This window comes from Gopherus flavomarginatus, chromosome 7, assembly GCF_025201925.1.
Source record: "Gopherus flavomarginatus isolate rGopFla2 chromosome 7, rGopFla2.mat.asm, whole genome shotgun sequence".
Taxonomy (NCBI): domain Eukaryota; kingdom Metazoa; phylum Chordata; order Testudines; family Testudinidae; genus Gopherus; species Gopherus flavomarginatus.
In genome coordinates, this window is record NC_066623.1 from 103,552,437 (window position 1) to 103,572,449 (window position 20,013).

The window sequence follows — 20,013 nt, forward strand, 5'->3', positions numbered from 1 at the left end:
ATTGTTTATGTTGACATGAGGAGTGTGATGGCTAGTGACATACTGAAATACAAAATGAGTAAACATTAACTATGTCGAGTTGTCCATTGTTTCATCTAAAGACTGTGTCTCTTGAAATCTTTATCTTCATTGATGAGTACTGTAACAAATCCAAGGCATCTGGGACATCAGTGTCACTACACACCATACCATAGCCACTTGGAATTTCATAATGATAGTGATGATGTAGCTCAGATACTCCCACTCCAAAAGCACAGGTCCTACTTCTTGAGTTAAAGGAGACTCTCCATTAATAGCTAGCAGTACAAAGTCTATGGCATACAGTTGAGCAGTTCTGATTATAGTCTGTAGAGGATACACAGTACTCAGCTCATTACAGCATTATAACCAATGCCTCTTTCTTAGTTGTAGTGTCTCTGATTTTAGGGTCAGCTTTTCAAATTTCCTCCTAAATTGCACCCACAGGGTTTGCCTCTACATCTGCAGAATCCACCACTTTTCTGCCCGCGCTCCTTGACCCTGCCTGACCATTTGCACATGTACCTCACATTTTACCGCTGTCACGTCCTCATTTATGCCAGCAGTTCTGCCAGCCTGTGCTAGCACAAGGTGTATTGGCACAAATAAGCAAAGCGGGCAGAGGCCGGTTTGGGATGCTCTTTCCCAGTCCTCGCTGCCCACAGGACAAAGTGGCATTAGTCTGGAAAACCCTCGTCCACTCCTCTCTCTACGCCCCCCAGCAGCCGCCTCCTTCTCTCCTTGCTTTGCAGCCCCCTCCTTCTCTTCCACTCCTGGGAGCCTCCATTCCACTCCCTCAGCCTCCCCAGGTACCCTCTTGCCCTAGACCCTTCTCCCGCTCAGGCTCCTCAGGAGGCTGCATCCTCCCCCTCAGAGCCCCTCCCTTCCAGCCCGGAGCCTCTCTCTGTCCCCTCTCCTTGCCCCCGCAGCAGCCTTCTCAGGTTCCCATAGCAACCTCCTCCTCCCTCACACCCCGCCCCTGCCCGCCTCGCCCCCATTCATGCCCAAGAAGCCACGCCCCTCCCTTGTCACGTGACCAGGGCCCCAGGCGTGTCCCCCCACTCGGGCTTCCCGGCCGCTTCCGGGTGGGTGCGGGGCTCCGCGGCGGCGGTCCTGAGGCGGAGGGGGAAGGCGGTCGTCAACATGGCGGCGCGCAGAGCGGGCAGCGCTTGAGCCCGGCTCCCGGCCCCTATCCCCCCCTCCCGGCCCGGCCATGGAGAGCGAGGAGGAGCAGCACATGACCACGCTGCTCTGCATGGGCTTCTCGGACGCGGCCGCCATCCGCAGGGCCCTGCGCCTGGCCAAGAACGACATCAACGAGGCCGTGGCGCTGCTCACCAACGAGCGGCCCGGCCTGCACTACGGCGGCTACGAGCCCATGGACAGCGGGCAGGGCCAGCCGGGGCAGGGCGGACACGGCTCGCCGGCGGGCGGCCAGGGCTCCCGCGGAGGGGACGGAGACGGCGGCGGGGGGAGCGGCGGAGGCGGCGGCGGGTTCGATCCACCCCCCGCTTACCATGAGGTGGTGGAGACCGAGGTGAGGCGCGGGGGGCTGCCTGGGACGGGGCCCCTCACTCCCGGGCGCTGCGAGCTGTCAGCCGGCGCCGGGCTGCACCTAACGGACCGGCCGCTGTCTCCTCATCCCCGGGTTAACGGGCCGATCCCTTGCGGGGGCCCGGCCCGGGAGAGTGGGATAGCGACAGCCCCACCTCTCCGCTCAGCTCCCACCGCTCGCCTGGCAACATGCTCGGCCACCTCCCACCCAGCCCCAGTGCAAAAATTACCTGGCAGGGGCCGCAGCGTCTTGGTTGTAAGGGTGCCGGTCTCTGACTCCACCCGACCTGGATGACTGGGCTGCTGGGCCAAAGGCACCGGGGAGCTAGTAGGTTTCCACTGCTGCGTTGGGGCGGCTCCAAAACTCAGCGGGTGCACGGGTGAGAGCTGCTCTCGCTGCTCCCTGATGTGCTGGCAGAGCACAAACTGGTGGTGGTTTTAGCTTCTCCCACAATATGGATCCTGTTGTAGATTGATCCCAAAATGGAGCAGCTCTACCCTGGGCATGTGGTAGCCAGTTTCAGCCATCATCGGCTCAATTAATTCAAGGTATCGCTGCGTCCCCCCTACCCCGCCCCACTGCCCACTAAAAGCGTAGCATGGCATTTTTCTCCTCTTTGGTGACTGTGGAGAAAATATGCTGTATTTTCTAGAAAGTGAAGTGCTTTCCGTTTGCTCTTAGCATTTTAGGAACATAGTATTATCTGGCTTTCCCAGGATTTTTTTTTCCTTTGCCTCATTGCATCAGCCAGGTGGCTCTACACTGTTATGTTCTATTTATTGTTGTTATTATTATTATTAGGTTAAAAGAAAGAAAAAAATACGGTGTGATTACCTTGATTTACTTTGCCCAAATCAAAATAGAGTTGGGTTTGTTACTGGATGCTAGGTTAATACAGATAAAAGTAATGGAAATAAGAATAAGTGATCACTTAAAAGATGGTGAACTGAAATAACAATGCCTTAAAATATTGATTCCCCCCCCCCAGCTTTATAATTTAAACTTATCTGTATTTCAGAATAGCTTTTTGATAAAGGTACTGAAGAATATTGCCCCTTCACAACTTTGCCTCTTCCTACTGGTCTGCTTTGTCTCTTTTCTCTCATCTCTCCTCTGCTCTGTCAGTTATGCCAGCCTTATCCTCAGCCCTTATGCCAACTTCTCATGCAAACCTCTTCATGCCTCCTATGCTATCTCTCATGTGTAGATGTCTTCTCTGACCTTATGTGTAAAGCCATTACCCTTTCTTCCCTCAAATCTGAATTCAAAACTCACCTTTCCCATGATGGCTTTAAGAAATGAGGCAATTAATGTCTAGGTTGTTGAATATTAGGGGAATGGCTGGTGCTTATCTGTATTTTTAAATGTTGCTATTATGTGTGGATAACATCTGTATGTGTGTATACACACACACACAAGCTGTTCCCCAGCTTTCACTGCATCACTTTACTTAGGCAAGCCTTAGGCATGTGAATAGTCCTGTTGAACTCAATGGGTTAAAATCTTCAGCAGATATGCTATGATGTACACCAGTGGAGGATTTGCCTGATGGATTATCTTACACGCATAACGTTACTCATGTGGAGATGTCTGCAGGATCAGAACCATATATTGTTTGAATCAACAAAGTTACAAAGGATAAAACAAAACCTGGTTTTTAGTGTCTGTCTTGGAGAAGCTGGTGGGGGGCTGGTATCATGATCCCAGTATGTGTAATCTGTTGTCAGTAAGCAGTTTATGACCAAGAGGAAGGGATATTTAGCATCTTTAATTTCAAATAAACATGTATAGTTAAACATGAGATAAGATGTTTTTTTAATATGATATTTAAAGGGACACTGACCATTTAAACATTACATTTGTCTTTTTTTGACCTATTCTTGTTACAAATGATATTTAAATTTACGATACTACCTCTGAAAGAATAGAGGGTGGAAATTCCTTTGTATATGTGATGCTTCGTGTATAGTGAACTTCACTGTTTCCCTTTCATAGTAAAATATTTCCCTTTTAGTGGTAGTGTTACAGAAACTAGGGAAACAAAAACAAAATACAGAAAATATGACACGTTGCAGAGGGTTAGGAGCATTTGAGAGTACAGTTTCAGCAATAAGATTCACACAGATACAAGGGTTCTTCCACAGTGACAGATCTGATTACAAGATTGAGAGCCTATTTTTTTGTAATGTGAAAGTCTTACAGGAATAGTTTAGAGAACAAAGTTAGATGTTTTTCTATTGCATTGTTACAGTTCTTCACTTATTCCAGTTTTGCCTCTTTAAGGTGTGAGCTGTGATCTGCTATTCTATTTTGTCTTTGTTTTTTAAAATTTTAACCTGGAGCATTCCTATATATATACTTGTATGATGAGACTACTATAATAGATACCTTCTGAAGCAGCGTTTCAAGATATACAATTGGTTAAAGAGACGCAGGCCACTGAGAAATGTTTGTTTGCAACATAAGATGCTCTTTCTTTTACTAATGCTAGTTTACATTATTAAAAAAGAATACATTTTAAAATCCAGTTTACATTTTAATTTAATTGAATTGTTTCTTTCTCATCATGGACAATGAAAATTAATCCCATGTTCTTAATGTTGCAGTGTTTAGGGGACTTGCTTAATTTTAGCTGCCCCCTTTGTGCTTCAGATGAGTTGTTTCTGGGATAATTTTAATGAGGTTTTAAATAAGGTTTTCTCTTGAGAATCCATGAAACTTTCCAGGGAAAAATATTTCCACGGTATTTGGATATTCCTAGAAACACCTATCTGTTATGTTTGTTGTGATTACTAGAGTTGCATGTTAAGCACTTGTATTCAGTTTTTGATAAATAAGCAAGGTGATGGAATTTAGTATAGTCATAGAATTCACTTGCTGATTATGATGCATGCCATGATGACGGGTTATATTATTGCCAAATGCCCTACCCTGAGCTACCAAAAAAGTCTGTTCAACCATCATCAACTCCATCCATCTTGGAGATATATCAGGGGGAGCCTGTTTGCTTGCTGCTTTATTTGCCTGTGTGGGCATGGAGTCCATTAAATTTAAGGCTTTAAAAAAACCCAAATAAATTTGACATCTTGGAGACCTTTCTGAGCTCTTAATTCCTGTTATGCTGTCCTGTTTTTTGAGGCCGCATGGGACTGAGGCTTTTGAGCCTGAGGCTAGCAAGAAGAGAGAGTGGTGGCTCTGGGGTTGTGGGATCTCTTCTTTTTAGAACTTATGGTAACAACTTAAGACCCCTTTAGAAATAAATGTTAGATCCTTTTTTATTTCAGAATGTTTTAGTATGGCATGTTTCATATTTTTCAAACATCAAGGTTTATTCTCTTGTTACAAATTATAAACTTTGATTCAATGATTAAAATGCCTAAGCTGCTTGTAAATAGATGCTATGTACATTTAATAATAAAGTCAGCGATAATGTACACTATAATTGCATAAATAATATACTTGTTAATTTGTATTTACATTGCACATCTTAAGGATATGCAGTCTAAGGCTAGACGAAGCCAAAGGATGAGAATCTAAAAGGTGAAGTGTTCAGATAAAATCCCATGAAAACACAGGAAAGGAAGAATTTAATCAGGAAGGTAATATCTTGATCAGGAATACTGTGCAGTACATTAATAAAAATGATGTAATTAATAACATCTCTTGGTTTAAGCTTTGTGGTGAATGGGTGAGTTTCAGTGAGCAAGGCCCAAGAGTCTATCTACCTGTGCCCACCTTCAGTGAATGGATTAAACATTTGTTATGTGGGGAGAAGAGCTAAGGAACTTTCTCATCCTTTGATGATTGTAGTGAGGATTGTGGCTGTTATATAGTTACCATCCTCCTCTAAATGGATCAAAATAAATATTCTCCTATGAAGGTGGAAACTGATCTTAAAGAGAGAATTTGGTAGCAAGGAAAATTTAGAGGGCTGGGAGCTCATTATATAACTTAAACCCTGCAGTATGACAGAGTAGTAACTTGCTGTGTGCTTCACTCATACTAATGCACTTGCTGATCTGCAATGTTATGTGTTAGTTTCATTTCCTAACTTTACAATTAAAAAGAATCTGGAATTCATGTTAGTTTTTCAGGTTTTTTAGATAGGAATTTCCTTGGTGCTCACTCCCTAGTATCTGAATAGTTCACATACCTGAAGTGTCACTGCATTTTTCAGCTACCAGTCTAATTAACAGTGATGGCAGGGAAACTGAAACTGTGATCCAGTGTCTGATTCTTACTGTAGTCCTGAACCAGTGTCATTGCACACCAAGAGCCAGTAGTTCAAAGTTTAATAGGTTTCATCGGGATAAAGGTATGTACCTTCTATTTTTGTGAATCCAGTTGTTAGTTTTGACCTGAATCACAGGTCTGCTGCTCCCCCTTTCTCCCCATCTTCTCCACTAACTGACACTTGTCTCAAGTGCTGAGCAGGGCAGAGCTGAGGCCTTTGCTCAGTAGTGACTTCAGGGGTACTTCAAAATGGGATCCTCCAGCTTGGGGAGTACTGAGCAGGCCTTGCAATTCTTGAGCTTGGCCAACCCTTTAGATGAGAGTGCCAATATAATGTTCTGGAATGTATGAGATACGAAAAGACAGCGAGTTTTCTGTTCAGTATTTACTTCTGGCATATAATGCTGTTGAAAAGTCAATGAACACAAATTACAGTAATAGTATTCAGCATACACTAGCATATTTCTGCTGTTTCCGTTGAACTTCATGTTAGCATTTTAAGACTTGCCAGAAAGTATACATCGTAGAGTAAATATGATATTGCCCCTCTCTCTGTTAAATCTATTTCTAGATTATCACTTCACAAGAGGCACAAAGTGCAGGAGTGTTATGCTTTTTTATCTAGATGGTATGTTTCAATACAGTTCATGAACTTGTGGATGGAATTTATTTTTTACTATAAGATGTTTTTTCTCTAGACAGAACTGTGGTGGTGTGGTGAAGTACATTGTATCAGTGTGTTTGCCTTACAAAAGTTACCATTTTTTATAATACAAAATAGTAGAGCTTCAGGCATGGTACGAGTTGCAGAACGGGTTTGTATTCTACCTTTTCAGTTGGAGTTCTGTTGCTTCTGTTTAATTCCTACTGCAGGTTGTCATAGTATCTTTCCCCAATCTGAAACTTAGAGTCCAAAAGTTGGGGTACCAGCATGAATTCCTCTAAGCTTAATTACCTGCTTAGATCTGATAAGCTGCCACCAATAAGGAATTCCAGTGCCTGATACACTCTGGTCCCCCCAAAACCTTCCCTGGGGACCCCCAAGACCCAGACCCCCTGGATCTTAACACAAGGAAAGTAAACCCCTTTCCTCACCATTGCCTCTCCCAGACTTCCCCTCCCTTCTCTTCCCCTCCAGGTGTTCCCTCCCTGGGCTCCTGGAGAGAGAGACAGAGTCACACTCCGTGAATCTAAACCAAAGAGATTCCACCCTTCTCCCCTCCCTTCCCCTTCCCTTGAGCCTCAACAAGGGGAAAAATCAGACAGGTCTTAAAAGCAAAACTTTTAATAAAAAGAAAGGGGAAAAAAAGTAAAAGTTCTCTCTGCAATTTAGATGGTAAAAGTTACAGGGTCTGTCAGCTTATAGACACTAGAAAGAAACCTCCCCCCAGCAAAAATACAATTTAAAATACTTACAGTAAACTACACATTTGCAAATACAGAAAACAATCAAAAGACTATAACTGCCTTTCTTACTAAATACTCACTAGTCTGAATATATAAGAGACTGTAGCAGGGAGATTGGCAAGAAACCTGGTTGCACGTCTAGTCCCTTCCAGGACCCAGAGAGAACAAAGCCAAACCCAAAAACACAAAGGCTTCCCTCCACCGAGATTTGAAAGTATCTTGTCTCCTGATTGGTCCCCTGGTCAGTGTTTGGTTCCCTGTTTGTTAACCCTTTACAGGTAAAAGAGACATTAACCCTTAACTATCTGTTTATGACACAGGTCTAAATAGATTTATAAATGATTGAATGCTTTACGTAGTGGTGACTGTGAAGGAAAGTGTGACCATTATGTAGTTGCTAATGTACGCAGAAACTTGGATGTTAGAATCTGTTATGTTGAGTGAGGGAGAGTGTTGGCCAGAACAGAGGTTCTTTCACCTTTTTGCCTTTTGAAGATGACATGACACTGGATAGGTATTGAATGCTGGAAGATAGCATGAAGGATACCAGATTAGCTGCCCCTCTCCTTCCCCCCCAAGTGACGCAGTGTCAGCCTGGGAGGGGATCCATAATCATGGTGTGAAAACTAAATGCCACATCCACTAGCCCATTGGTTCTCAACCAGGGGTACGCATATCCCTGGGGGTACACAGAGGTCTTCCAAGGGTTACTCAACTCCTTTAGATCAGTGTTTCTCAACCTAGGGGTTGCAGTCCTTAGGGAGGTCGTGGGATGGGTTAGGGGGTTGCAAATTTAGGGCCAGCATTACGGGGTAGCAAGCAGGGCAGTTGCCTAGGGCCCCAGGAAGCTAAGTTACATGCCTCAGCCATGCTGCATGTAGGTCGAGCTTTAAACAAGGCTCACAAGTGAAAAACAGGCCGAAGTTTCACACTGAAATGTAATTACAATATTTGTATTTAAATTGATTTATTTTTTAATTATATGGTAAAAATGAGAGAGCAGTTTTTCAGTATTAGTGTGCTATGACACCTTTGTATATTTGTCCCATTTTGTAAGCAACTAGTATTTAAGAGGTGAAACTTGGGGTACGCAAGACAAATCAGACTCTGAAAGGTGTACAGTAGTCTGGAAAGGTTGAGAACAACAGCATTAGCCCAGAAGTAAAGCTGCTACCACTGAGCCATCCTGACGCACTGAATATTTTGTATCCATGGACATATTTTGTATGTCATGGTTGAGAAAAAGGGAAAAATTATAAATTCCTCTTTGTATGTGGACTGAAACTTGAACTATACAGCAGACTAGTTTATTTACTTAGAGTGAACTAACCTTTAACTAAGTTTCATTGCAAATAGTTGAGGCATATCGATTACAGTCAATCTTGTTGGCATCTTCATGCCCATCTCATCAAGAAAAATAAAAATTGAATGTCAAAATTCAAAGAAATGCAAAAAAAAAAAGTTTGATTATTTTTGCAACTCTTCTGAAACATAATTAAGTAGCACAGTAGGGTTTCAGTTGCCCCAAAAGGTCCTCCCTGTATAAGGCAAAACACCTTGGACCTGCTAAGTTGTACCTGCTTATACAAGTCTTGATTAGGCCCTCTTAGCATAACATAAATTGAATGCATATCAGATTTACTCCAACCAGCAGACAAATTGATTTGGAAAAAATATAGAATTCTGTACATCACATTCTTTAAACAACATGTTGGATTTTAAATTAAGCTGTTTTCACAAAAAGTATGAAGCATTTACTCGTTTCATATGTCTCTTATTGGCCATAATAGAAGCTGTTATACTTGCTCGAAACAGGGTTGTGAATGAATGACGATGAACGTCAATTTTTTAGCAAGTATCAGAGGAATAGTCGTGTTAGTCTGGCTCTGTAAAAAGTGACAAAGAATCCTGTGGCACCTTGTAGACTAACAGATGTATTGGAGCATAAGCTTTCATGGGTGAATACTCGCTTCGTCAGATGCATGTAGTGGAAATTTCCAGAGGCAGGTATAAATATGCAGGCAAGAATCAGTCTGAGATAACGAGGTTAGTTCAATCAGGGAGGATGAGGCCCTCTTCTAGCAGTTGAGGTGTGAACACCAAGGGAGGAGAAACTGCTTTTGTAGTTGGCAAGCCATTCAGTCTTTGTTTAATCCTGAACTGATGGGGTCAAATTTGCAGATGAACTGAAGCTCAGCAGTTTCTCTTGGAAGTCTGGTCCTGAAGTTTTTTTGCTGCAGGATGGCTACCTTTAAATCTGCTATTGTGTGTCCAGGGAGATTGAAGTGTTCTCCTACAGGTTTTTGTATATTGCAATTCCTAATATCTGACTTGTCCATTTATCCTTTTACGTAGGGATTGGCCAGTTTTGCCGATGTACATAGCAGAGGGGCATTGCTGACACAAGATGACATATATTACATCAGTGGACGTGCAGGTGAATGAACCAGTGATGATGTGGCTGATCTGGTTAGGTCCTGTGGTGGTGTCGCTGGTGTAGATATGTGGGCAGAGTTGGCATCGAGGTTTGTTTCATGGATTGGTTCCAGAGTTAGTTACTATGGTATGGTATGGTATGTGGTTGCTGGTGAGAATATGCTTAAGGTTGTCTGTGGGTGAGGACTGGCCTGCCTCCCAAGGCCTGTGAAAGCGAGGGATCGTTGTCCAGGATGGGTTGTAGATCACTGATGATGTGTTGGAGAGGTTTTAGCTGAGGACTGTAGGTGATGGCCAGTGGAGTTCTGTTGGTTTCTTTCTTGGGTTTATCTTGGGGCAGGAGGCTTCTGGGTACGCTTCTGACTCTGTTGATTTGCTTCCTTATTTCCTCATACGGGTACTGTAGTTTTGAAAATGCTTGGTGAAGATCTTGTAGGTGTTGGTCTCTATCTGAGGGGTTGGAGCAAATGTGGTTGTACCTCAGCGCTTGGCTGTAAACAATGGATCATGTAGTGTGTCTGGGATGGAAGCTGGAGGCATGAAGGTAGGCATAGTGGTTGGTGGGTTTTCGGTATAGGGTGGTGGTAATGTGACCATCACTTACTTGTACTGTGGTGTCTAGGAAGTGGACCTCCCGTGTAGATTGGTCCAGACTGAGGTTGATGTTGGGGTGGAAACTGTTGAAATCATGGTGGAATTCTTCCAGAGTCTCCTTCCCATGGGTCCAGATGATGAAGATGTTGTCAGTGTAGCGTAGGTAGAGAAGGGGCATGAGTGGACAAGAGCTGAGGAAGCATTGTTCTAGGTCAGCCATAAAAATGTTGGCATATTGTGGGGCCATGCGGGTACCCATAGCGGTGTCACTGGTCTGGAGGTATATATTGTCACCAAATTTGAAATAATTGTGCTTGAGGATAAAGTCACAGAGCTCAGCAACCAGTTGTGCTGTGGCATCATCAGGCATACTGTTCCTAACAAACATCCCACACACAGATGGAATACAAGTTGTGTAGAGAGCCTCTACATCCATGGTGGCTGGGATGGAGTTTTCTGGAAGATCACCAATGCATTGTAGTTTTCTCAGGAAATCAGTGGTGTCACGGAGATAGATGGGGGTGCTGGTGGCATAGGGTCTGAGTAGAGAGTCCACATATCCGGACAGTCCATCAATGAGAGCGCCAATCCCAGAGATGATACGTCCAGGATTTCCAGGTTTGTGGGTCTTGGGTAGTAGATAGAATAATCCCGGTTGGGGCTCTAAGGATATGTTGATTTATTTATTTGTTGATTTTATATTTTTTAGCAGTAAATCTACATACTTTCTCTTCAGAGAGTGGTATCAGAAAGCGAGCAAAATGTATAAGTGAAAAGTTACTGTATAAGTACTGTAAAGTTGTCCTGGTTAACGTTGTTTCATTGTTACGTTGCTGATCAATTAGAGAACATGCTCGTTTAAAGTTATGCAATGCTCCCTTATAATGTTGTTTGGCAGCCGCCTACTTTGTTCACTGCTTGCAGGAAGAGCAGCCCATTGGAGCTAGCTGGTGGGGGCTTGGAACTGGGGTGGGCCGTCAGCCCCTCTATCAGCTCCCCTCTCCCGTAAGTTCCCTGTACAGCAGCTGCCCAGCAGGCTGTCAATTGTTGGCAGTTCAGCTGTCCCGCTGCCTTGTGCTGCCCCTGCCCTCTGCCTTGGAGCTGCTCCCTGGAGCCTCCTGCTTGCACTGTGGTGGGGGGGGGGGAATGTGGGGCTAATGTCAGGGTGTCCTCCCCCCTGCTCCTGCACCCTGCTCACCCCATCTCCATAGAGTGTGGTGGAGGGACACGACAGGGTTCAGGACAGAGGGAACTTCCTGGCAGCAGCTTCTGTCTCAACTTGCTGATCTACTTAAAAAGGCAGTGTACTTAGTGGGGTCAGCATACTTAAAGGGGCAATGCACATCTTTCACACGTGTGTGTCTCTGTCTGCCATGCTGTCTCTCCTCCTTCCGTTCGTGCTGCCTTGTAGAGTGTGAGGCTACGTTAACAACATTGGGTTAACCCTTGACGGCTTTGCTGGTTGCTAGTTCATCATTTAGCAGTAAGACATTCCCAGGGAAATATCCCACCCTCTGACTTCACCACCTCAACCAAGCTTCACAATCATCATTGCTGCATACCAGTATCAAATTGTTTGTTTAAAACTTATACTCTGTGTGTGGGTGTGGGTGTATGTATACACCTCTACCTCGATATAAAGCTGTCCTCAGGAGCCAAAAAATCTTATCGCGTTATAGGTGAAACCGCGTTATATTGAACTTGCTTTGATCCACCTGAGTGCGCAGCCCCTCCCCCCGCAGCGCTGCTTTACTTCACTTCGTTATATCTGAATTCATATTATATCGGGCCGTGTTATATATATATATATATTTGTTTAACTAAACAAATGTGTTAAATTTAACCCTATGATCTTGCTGTGCATTTCAGACGGACCTGTTTATTGCAGATACTGATTTTGAGCTATACAACATGAAGATCTTTGTGTGGTATTCCGGAAGCTTTTACAATGTGTTTTACATAAGAATTGGCCTTGTAAAATAATTAAGCAATCAAATAAAGCATTGTGGTAGATGCTATCATTACAATCCTGTTTAGCTGCCATGTGGCTATCAAGTGGCATTAGAATTTTAACACACTTGCATTTCTAAAGACTACTGAGTAAGCTAGAGGACATCTTTCTTGGCTTTGCCTGTTTAAATTTTTCAGCGTTTTTTTTTTTTTAAGTAACTTGACATATCTTTCACTATTTATGAATCTTGATGGGCCAAGAGTAGACACAGATACCAAGAAACTACTTGAAGAGGGGAGTACTGGATGAGAATTACACTCATAGTTGCTAATACTAAATTCTAGCTTTGTATTTCAGAGGGCTTGCAAATTGCTTGGCATGTAATCTGTAGTGTAATGAAGTAGTTACCACATAAAAATTAATGCTTTTAAATTACTAGATTGACTCAGGACACATGTTATAGAGGTGATGTTTGTAGTCAGTGCAGATGAGAGGTTGACTTGCTTTGTATATAGGCAGCTTCTCAGCTGGGCAGGAAGTCTCTTTGATATAACATTCTCTAGCTGCATTTTCTGGTCATCTTCCCAGCCTAAAGCACTATTCTGTGGCAGCTGTTTAATAAGGAAGTGAAATACTGAAGGAAAATGGGGATAAAAACAAATTGCCAGTGTTAGACGTTAATTCCAGCAGATCATTAGGAATGCTTTTGGATTAACAAACAGTAGCTCTTTGTAAGAAGAGGGCTGGGAGAGCAAGGGAAGTGCTTATTTCTTTGTAACCCTTATTTTCAGAAGCACTTGGGTATGTTAAATTTGCAATAGGAATAGTTTTCAATATGTAAGTTTCTGCCACACTCGGAGCCAAATTCAGAGGAGTCGGGGGTAGTCTGAATTTACCTTGTTTCTTTAGCTCCTCCCCTTGTCTTATTTACACAGATGCAGACTCCTTCTACTTGCACATGCTTCACTAATGTGAAGTTTACCCCTCCTTATTCATTGTCTCTGTACGTGGCTTTTGGAGTTTAAGGGAGCCTAGCATGGTGGTGTTCGCCGGCTGTGGGGGTAGGAGGAAGGAGTGTTGTGGGTGGGAAAAAGAACAGCTAACAGAAGGGTGTAAGAAGGTGAGTTAAAGAAAGCCACCTCCTGCTTAAATTTACATTTATCAAAGCTCCTTGCTGTGTACGTTTTGCCATTAGACTCCTTTTACACTCCTACATTAGTAAGTGGGTGTAAGTAAGACTAATATCTGAATTAAGCTGCATGTATGGCGGCTTAGAACTGGCGTGATATATTCTTGTTCTCTTCATAGCAAGCAGAATTAGGCACTTGCTGATTTTCGTAAGCAAGATGGCCTAGTAGCTAGTGCTACACACTGAGATTTAAGAGAAATGTCAGTTTTGTTTTCCTTACTGTTTTATTGTGATCACCCTAATTTAATACTTAGTTTAGAATCTTAAAAATCTTTCCCTACTGACTTATTTTGTCATTGTCCAAACATTTTTATACCGCTAGTGATCTTGCAGCACTGTGATATCAATACCTAGTGTCCTGGCAGAAGCAAATAGTACTAATGATTTTGTTTTTTTCATTCTGGAAATCTGTCATTCATTAAGGCACAATATTTAATTCCTACTAAAGATTGTTAGTTAGAGTTCTGACAAGCAGTATGTTTGTGTGTGATCACTCTAAAATGTTCATAATTATTTACTCCTCAGCATCAGTACAATGACTAGACTATAGAATTGCAGCTATGAATGTGGAATGTACCTATACACAAATCTGTTTAAAATATTTCTTGTTATAGTGTTTAAAACATTTTCACCTTCAGGTTTGTTTTTACATGTACATGGCATGTACATAGCCGCAGAAGAAGCTTACAGTATCAATGGCATTCTTTGTAATGGCTTTATTTTCCCCTTTCCCAGACTAATGCTAGCTACCTAACTTTAAAAATGAGGCCAAAAAATGTTTGTAATAGGTGCTATTGCACCTCCTGATCTGTCATGGTTTGCAGACCGTGTGATGGTTACACTAAAGCAGTGGTTCTCAACCTGTTTACCATTGTGGGCTGCATAAGCAGCTCTCTGTGTTGTTTGGGCCATATCCACACGCTATATATACTACCTGTATGGCCTTGAGTATGTCACAGGGGCTGCAGCTGCATGCTGATTGGGCCACAGGATGAGAACCACTGTACTAAAGGGATCAATATTGCCCTTCCTTAAGCTGTGTGTCCCCCAGGAAATCACATGTGTGCAAACCAGAGGCTTAGGATCCCATTGTTTGTTTTCAGCTATAGCCCTACTAATATATTTGGGCACTGTGCTGGACTCTGAACATTTAGACAGCTGGGCCAGGGAACACTGAATGGTAACGTTGCACCATTACCCTGGAAACCAGGAATTGAAGTTCCAGCAGTACTCTTATAAAATTTTAATTAAATAAGTTTAAGTTTAATTTCTAGACTGGCTTTGGGCTAAGAGGATTTCTTCTTGGAAGTGTGTATAGCATTTCTGTATCCAATCTTATATGCTACACTGGTTTTGTTTTTGTAGCTTGCAGTTTTGAGTGGAGGAAATAGGTTCATCTTTTTAGATTTTTCCATCGGGCCTAATTATTAATAGTTATTAGGGATTGTAACAAAGAAGGGTAAGCCCACTGATAGATCCATGGTAACATGACTGTTAGTCTAAAGTAGGCTCAGAACCTACATCTTGCTCTGTGTGTGTACGCTGAGTTAGAGGTTTGATGGGAGCATATTTAAATTCACCTGTAAAAAGAATTCCAGTTAGCTTCAGCTAGGTGGAGCTAACCCTAAGACGACTTATCTCTTGTGAAGTGAAAAGCAATCCTCCCATACAAGTGCTACTGTTAATTGCTTCCCATACCTGTGCTGCAAGCTGCATTAACATTTGTGTGAAATAGCAAAATTTGAGCTAAAGGAGTTGACTTTCTTTAGAAATTAGGTAAATCATCCAAATGCTTAAGCAGTCTAGGACTTTTTTGGTATCACTTTGGTAGCAGAACAGCAATAAAGTAGAACCTTCCTGAGTTTGCTAATCAGTGAACTTCATAATTTTCACACATGAAACAGTGTCCCTCCTTTACAAAGATTTAATAGCAAAGTGCTGCAGTGTCTTCTTGTTTTGCTAAAACTTAATTATTCTAACCATATATATGCATGAAATGTTATCAATAATTAAAGATAGACTGCACTCTCAAAATAAGTGAACACCACATTTATAGTACATTTTGGCATGTACTATACTTACTAACTGGTAAAATTCTGTAAATCACAGTGGATCTCTGTCACTAACTTTCACTAATGAAGTTCTGCAAAGTTTAGTTTTGATTCTCTTAAGATTAGAAATGGATGCCAAGTTTGCAGTGAGCAGTATGGATTAGATGAATTTCGGCTAATGTTGAGAGTCAAAAATCTTTGGTTCTGTTCTCAGATCTGCCACTTTTGTGACTTTGGGGAAATCACTTAACCACTGTGCTGATGTCCACCAGTTTTATAAAATGAGTAGAAAACTAACATTACATCTCACTTCATAAGGTAGACCAAGTGTTTTGAGATATTTGGTTGAAATCACTGTATAACATGCAAAGAAGTGACTCTGGGTGGTTGATTTTAAAAAAAAAAATCAGCTTTCAGCAGCTGCCAGAATAGATCCTAGACGCAGAGTCCATCTTCCTTTTTAAAGATGAGTTTTAAAGCTTTTTTTAAAACTGAGACCCCAGACAGACCGCAGAACATACATGCTGTATTAAATATGAAAATTCCTCTGGACAGTTAACTAGAAGAGGAACTTGAACTATCATGTCTCGATTTCAGGATTTATTTCTGTCTCCTAGGTTGACAGACATCAAACCTTACAGATCAGAGAGCAGAGATAAAAGCTCCCTGTTTTATGAGTATGTGATGTGGTACTTTTTATACTGCCTTTAAGAACATAAGAATGGCCGTACCGGATCAGACCAAAGGTCCATCTAGCCTGGTATCTGTCTACCGACAGTGGCCAATGCCAGGTGCCCCAGAGGGAGTGAACCTAACAGGCAATGATCAAGTGATCTCTCTCCTGCCATCCATCTCCATCCTCTGACGAACAGAAGCTAGGGACACCATTCTTTACCCTTCCTGGCTAATAGCCATTTATGGACTTAACCACCATGAATTTATCCAGTTCTCTTTTAAACACTGTTATAGTCCCAGCCTTCACAACCTCCTCAGGTAAGGAGTTCCACAAGTTGACTGTGCGCTGTGTGAAGAAGAACTTCCTTTTATTTGTTTTAAACCTGCTGCCTATTAATTTCATTTGGTGAGCACTAGTTCTTGTATTATGGGAATAAGTAAATAACTTCTCCCTATCCACTTTCTCCACATCACTCATAATTGTATATACCTCTATCATATCCCCCCGCCTTAGTCTCCTCTTTTCCAAGCTGAAGAGTCCTAGCCTCTTTAATCTTTCCTCATATGGGACCCTCTCCAAACCCCTAATCATTTTAGTTGCCCTTTTCTGAACCTTTTCTAGTGCTAGAATATTTTTTTTGAGGTGAGGAGACCACATCTGTACACAGTATTCAGGATGTGGGCGTACCATGGATTTATATAAGGGCAATAATATATTCTCAGTCTTATTCTCTATCCCCTTTTTAATGATTCCTAACATTCTGTTTGCTTTTTTTACGGCCTCTGCACAATACATGGACATCTTCAGAGAACTATCCACGATGACGCCAAGATCTTTTTCCTGACTCGTTGTAGCTAAATTAGCCTCCATCATATTGTATGTATAATTGGGGTTATTTTTTCCAATGTGCATTACTTTACATTTATCCACATTAAATTTCATTTGCCATTTTGTTGCCCAATCACTTAGGTGGCATTGTCAGAAATGCTCCCAGTTCCACGCGCAGGGCCAGGAAGGCAGGCAGAGCTTCAAAGTCTCAATGCATGGATGAGACGATGGTGTAAAGAGGAGGGGTTTGCAGTCATTAGGAACTGGGGAAACTTTTGGGATGGGGGGAGCCTATACAGGAGAGATCGGCTCCACCTAAACCAAAGTGGAACCAGACTGCTGCACTAAACATAAAAACTGCTCTACAACCTTTTTAAACCTAGGAGATGGGGGAAAGCCGACTGCTGCAGAGGAGCATGTGGATCGGACACAGACTTCAATTAGGGGAGAGTCTGATGATAGAGAATCTCCAGGTTATAATCAGGAGCAGAGGACGGAAGAGAATAATGTAAGGGCCAGATCAGATGATAAACAGTCACATAAAAAAGAATCTGGCACATCAGAAAAGGGCAGACAAATAAACAGGGACAAGTTTTTAAAGTGCTTGTACGCAAATGCTAGAAGTCTAAATAATAAGATGGGTGAACTAAAGTGCCTTGTGATAAAGGAGGATATTGATATAATAGGCATCACAGAAACCTGGTGGACTGAGAGCAATCAATGGGAAGCAATCATTCCGGGGTACAAAATGTATCAAAAGGACAGAACAGGTCGTGTGGGAGGGGGAGTGGCACTATATGAAAGAAAATGTAGATTCAAATAAAGTAAAAATCTTAAGTGAATCCACATGTTCCATAGAATCTCTGTGGATAGAAATGTTATGCTCTAATAAAAATATAACATTAGGGATCTATTATCGGCCACCTGACCAGGACAGTAATAGTGATGATGAAATGCTAAGGAAATTAGAGAGGCTATCAAAATTAAGAACCCAATAATAGTGGGGGATTTCAGTTATCCCCATATTGACTGGGAACATTTCACTTCAGGACGAAATGCAGAGATAAAATTTCTCGATACTTTAAATGACTGCTTCATGGAGCAGCTGGTACAGGAATGTACAAGGGGAGAGGCAACTCTAGATTTAATCCTGAGTGGAGCGCCGGAGCTGGTCCAAGAGGTAACTATAGCAGGACCGCTTGGAAATAGTGACCATAATATAATAACATTTAACATCCCTGTGGTGGGAAGAACATCTCAACAGCCCAACACTGTGGCATTTAATTTCAAAAGGGGGAACTATACAAAAATGAGGGGATTAGTTAAACAGAAATTAAAAGATACAGTGACTAAAGTGAAATCCCTGCAAGCTGCATGAGCGCTTTGTAAAGACACCATAATAGAGGCCCAACTTCAGTGTATACCCCAAATTAAGAAACACAGTAAAAGAACTATAAAAGAGCCACCATGGTTTAACAGCCATGTAAAAGAAGAAGTGAGAGATAAAGACTTCCTTTAAAAAGTGGAAGTCAAATCCTAGTGAGGCAAATTGAAAGGAGCATAAACACTGCCATATTAAGTGCAAGAGTGTAATAAGAAAAGCCAAAGAGGAGTTTGAAGAACGGCTAGCCAAAAACTCCAAAGGTAATAACAAAATGTTTTTTAAGTACTTCAGAAGCAGGAAGCCCACTAAACAACCAGTGGGGCCCCTTGATGATTGAGATACAAAAGGAGCGCTTAAAGATGATAAAGTCATTGCGGAGAAACTAAATGGATTCTTTGCTTCAGTCTTCACGGCTGAGAATATTAGGGAGATTCCCAAACCTGAGCCGGCTTTTGTGGGTGACAGATCTGAGGAACTGTCACAGATTGAAGTGTCACTAGAGGAGGTTTTGGAATTAATTGATAAACTCAACATTAACAAGTCACCGGGACCAGATGGCATTCACCCAAGAGTTCTGAAAGAACTCAAATGCGAAGTTGCGGAACTATTAACTAAGGTTTTTAACCTGTCCTTTAAATCGGCTTCAGTACCCAATGACTGGAAGTTAGCTAATGTAACGCCAATATTTAAAAAGGTCTCTAGAGGTGATCCCTGCAATTACAGGCCGGTAAGTCTAACGTCGGTACCGAGCAAATTAGTCGAAACAATAGTTAAGAATAAAATTGTCAGACACATAGAAAAACATAAACTGTTGAGCAATAGTCAACATGGTTTCTATAAAGGGAAATAGTGTCTTACTAATCTATTAGAGTTCTTTGAAGGGGTCAACAAATATGTAGACGAGGGGGATCCAGTGGACATAGTGTACTTAGATTTCCAGAAAGCCTTTGACAAGGTCCCTCACCAAAGGCTGTTATGTAAATTAAGCTGTCATGAGATGAAAGGGAAGGTCCTTTCATGGATTGAGAACTGGTTAAAAGACAGGGAACAAAGGGTAGGAATTAATGGTAAATTCATCTCAGCGTCTTGAAGCATTTTGAAAATACTCATGAATCATGCCTCAACACACTGAGGTAGAGAAGTACCATTGTTGCCATTTTTATAGCTGAGGAAACTGAAGCAATGGCTATGCCTACGGAAGAGCTGGAAGCAGGTTCTATATTTCTTGGCTTCTCATCCTGTGCTTAAGCACTAGGACTGTTATTCCAAATGTGTTACTTACTGATCTTCAGTGTGAGTTGTGTTTACATATAGGCACAGATTGAAATCACTGGAGGAGTCTCTGAACTAACAAATTGAGGCACTTAGGGTTTGGCTACACTTGCAGGTGTGCAGCGCTGGGAGTTAAAGCTGTCTTTGTACAGCTGTGCAGCGAAAGCGCTGCAGTGTGGCCACATTGACAGCAACCAGCGCTGCAGTGTGGCCACATTTGCAGCGATGTTGGGAGTGATGCATTATGGGCAGCTATCCCACAGAGCACCTCTTCCCATTCTGGTGCTGTGAATTGTGGGAAGGGGGCAGAGAGTGCAGGTCATTCAGCTTCCTGTCCCAACGCCCCTTGATGCATTGCTTCACATCCCAGCAATCCCTGTTATTCCGTCCACGTTTGGCGCCATCTTGACTCTCTCAGC

At 42.4% G+C, this 20,013-nt stretch overlaps 1 protein-coding gene across 3 annotated transcripts in view; it reads left to right on the forward strand.

The window, feature by feature from the left end:
- The first annotated feature begins 1,118 nt into the window (after positions 1 to 1,118).
- USP24 (ubiquitin specific peptidase 24) overlaps positions 1,119 to 20,013 on the forward strand; it is a 119,076-nt gene continuing 100,181 nt past the window's right edge. For 2 of the 3 annotated variants that reach the window (XM_050961935.1, XM_050961936.1), the window contains exon 1: positions 1,120 to 1,555. In XM_050961935.1, coding sequence (XP_050817892.1) covers positions 1,232 to 1,555 — 324 coding nt within the window. In that variant the 5' untranslated portion in view covers positions 1,120 to 1,231. Of the gene's footprint in view, positions 1,556 to 20,013 lie in introns of all 3 variants that reach the window. The other variant, XM_050961937.1, reaches the window with a different exon arrangement.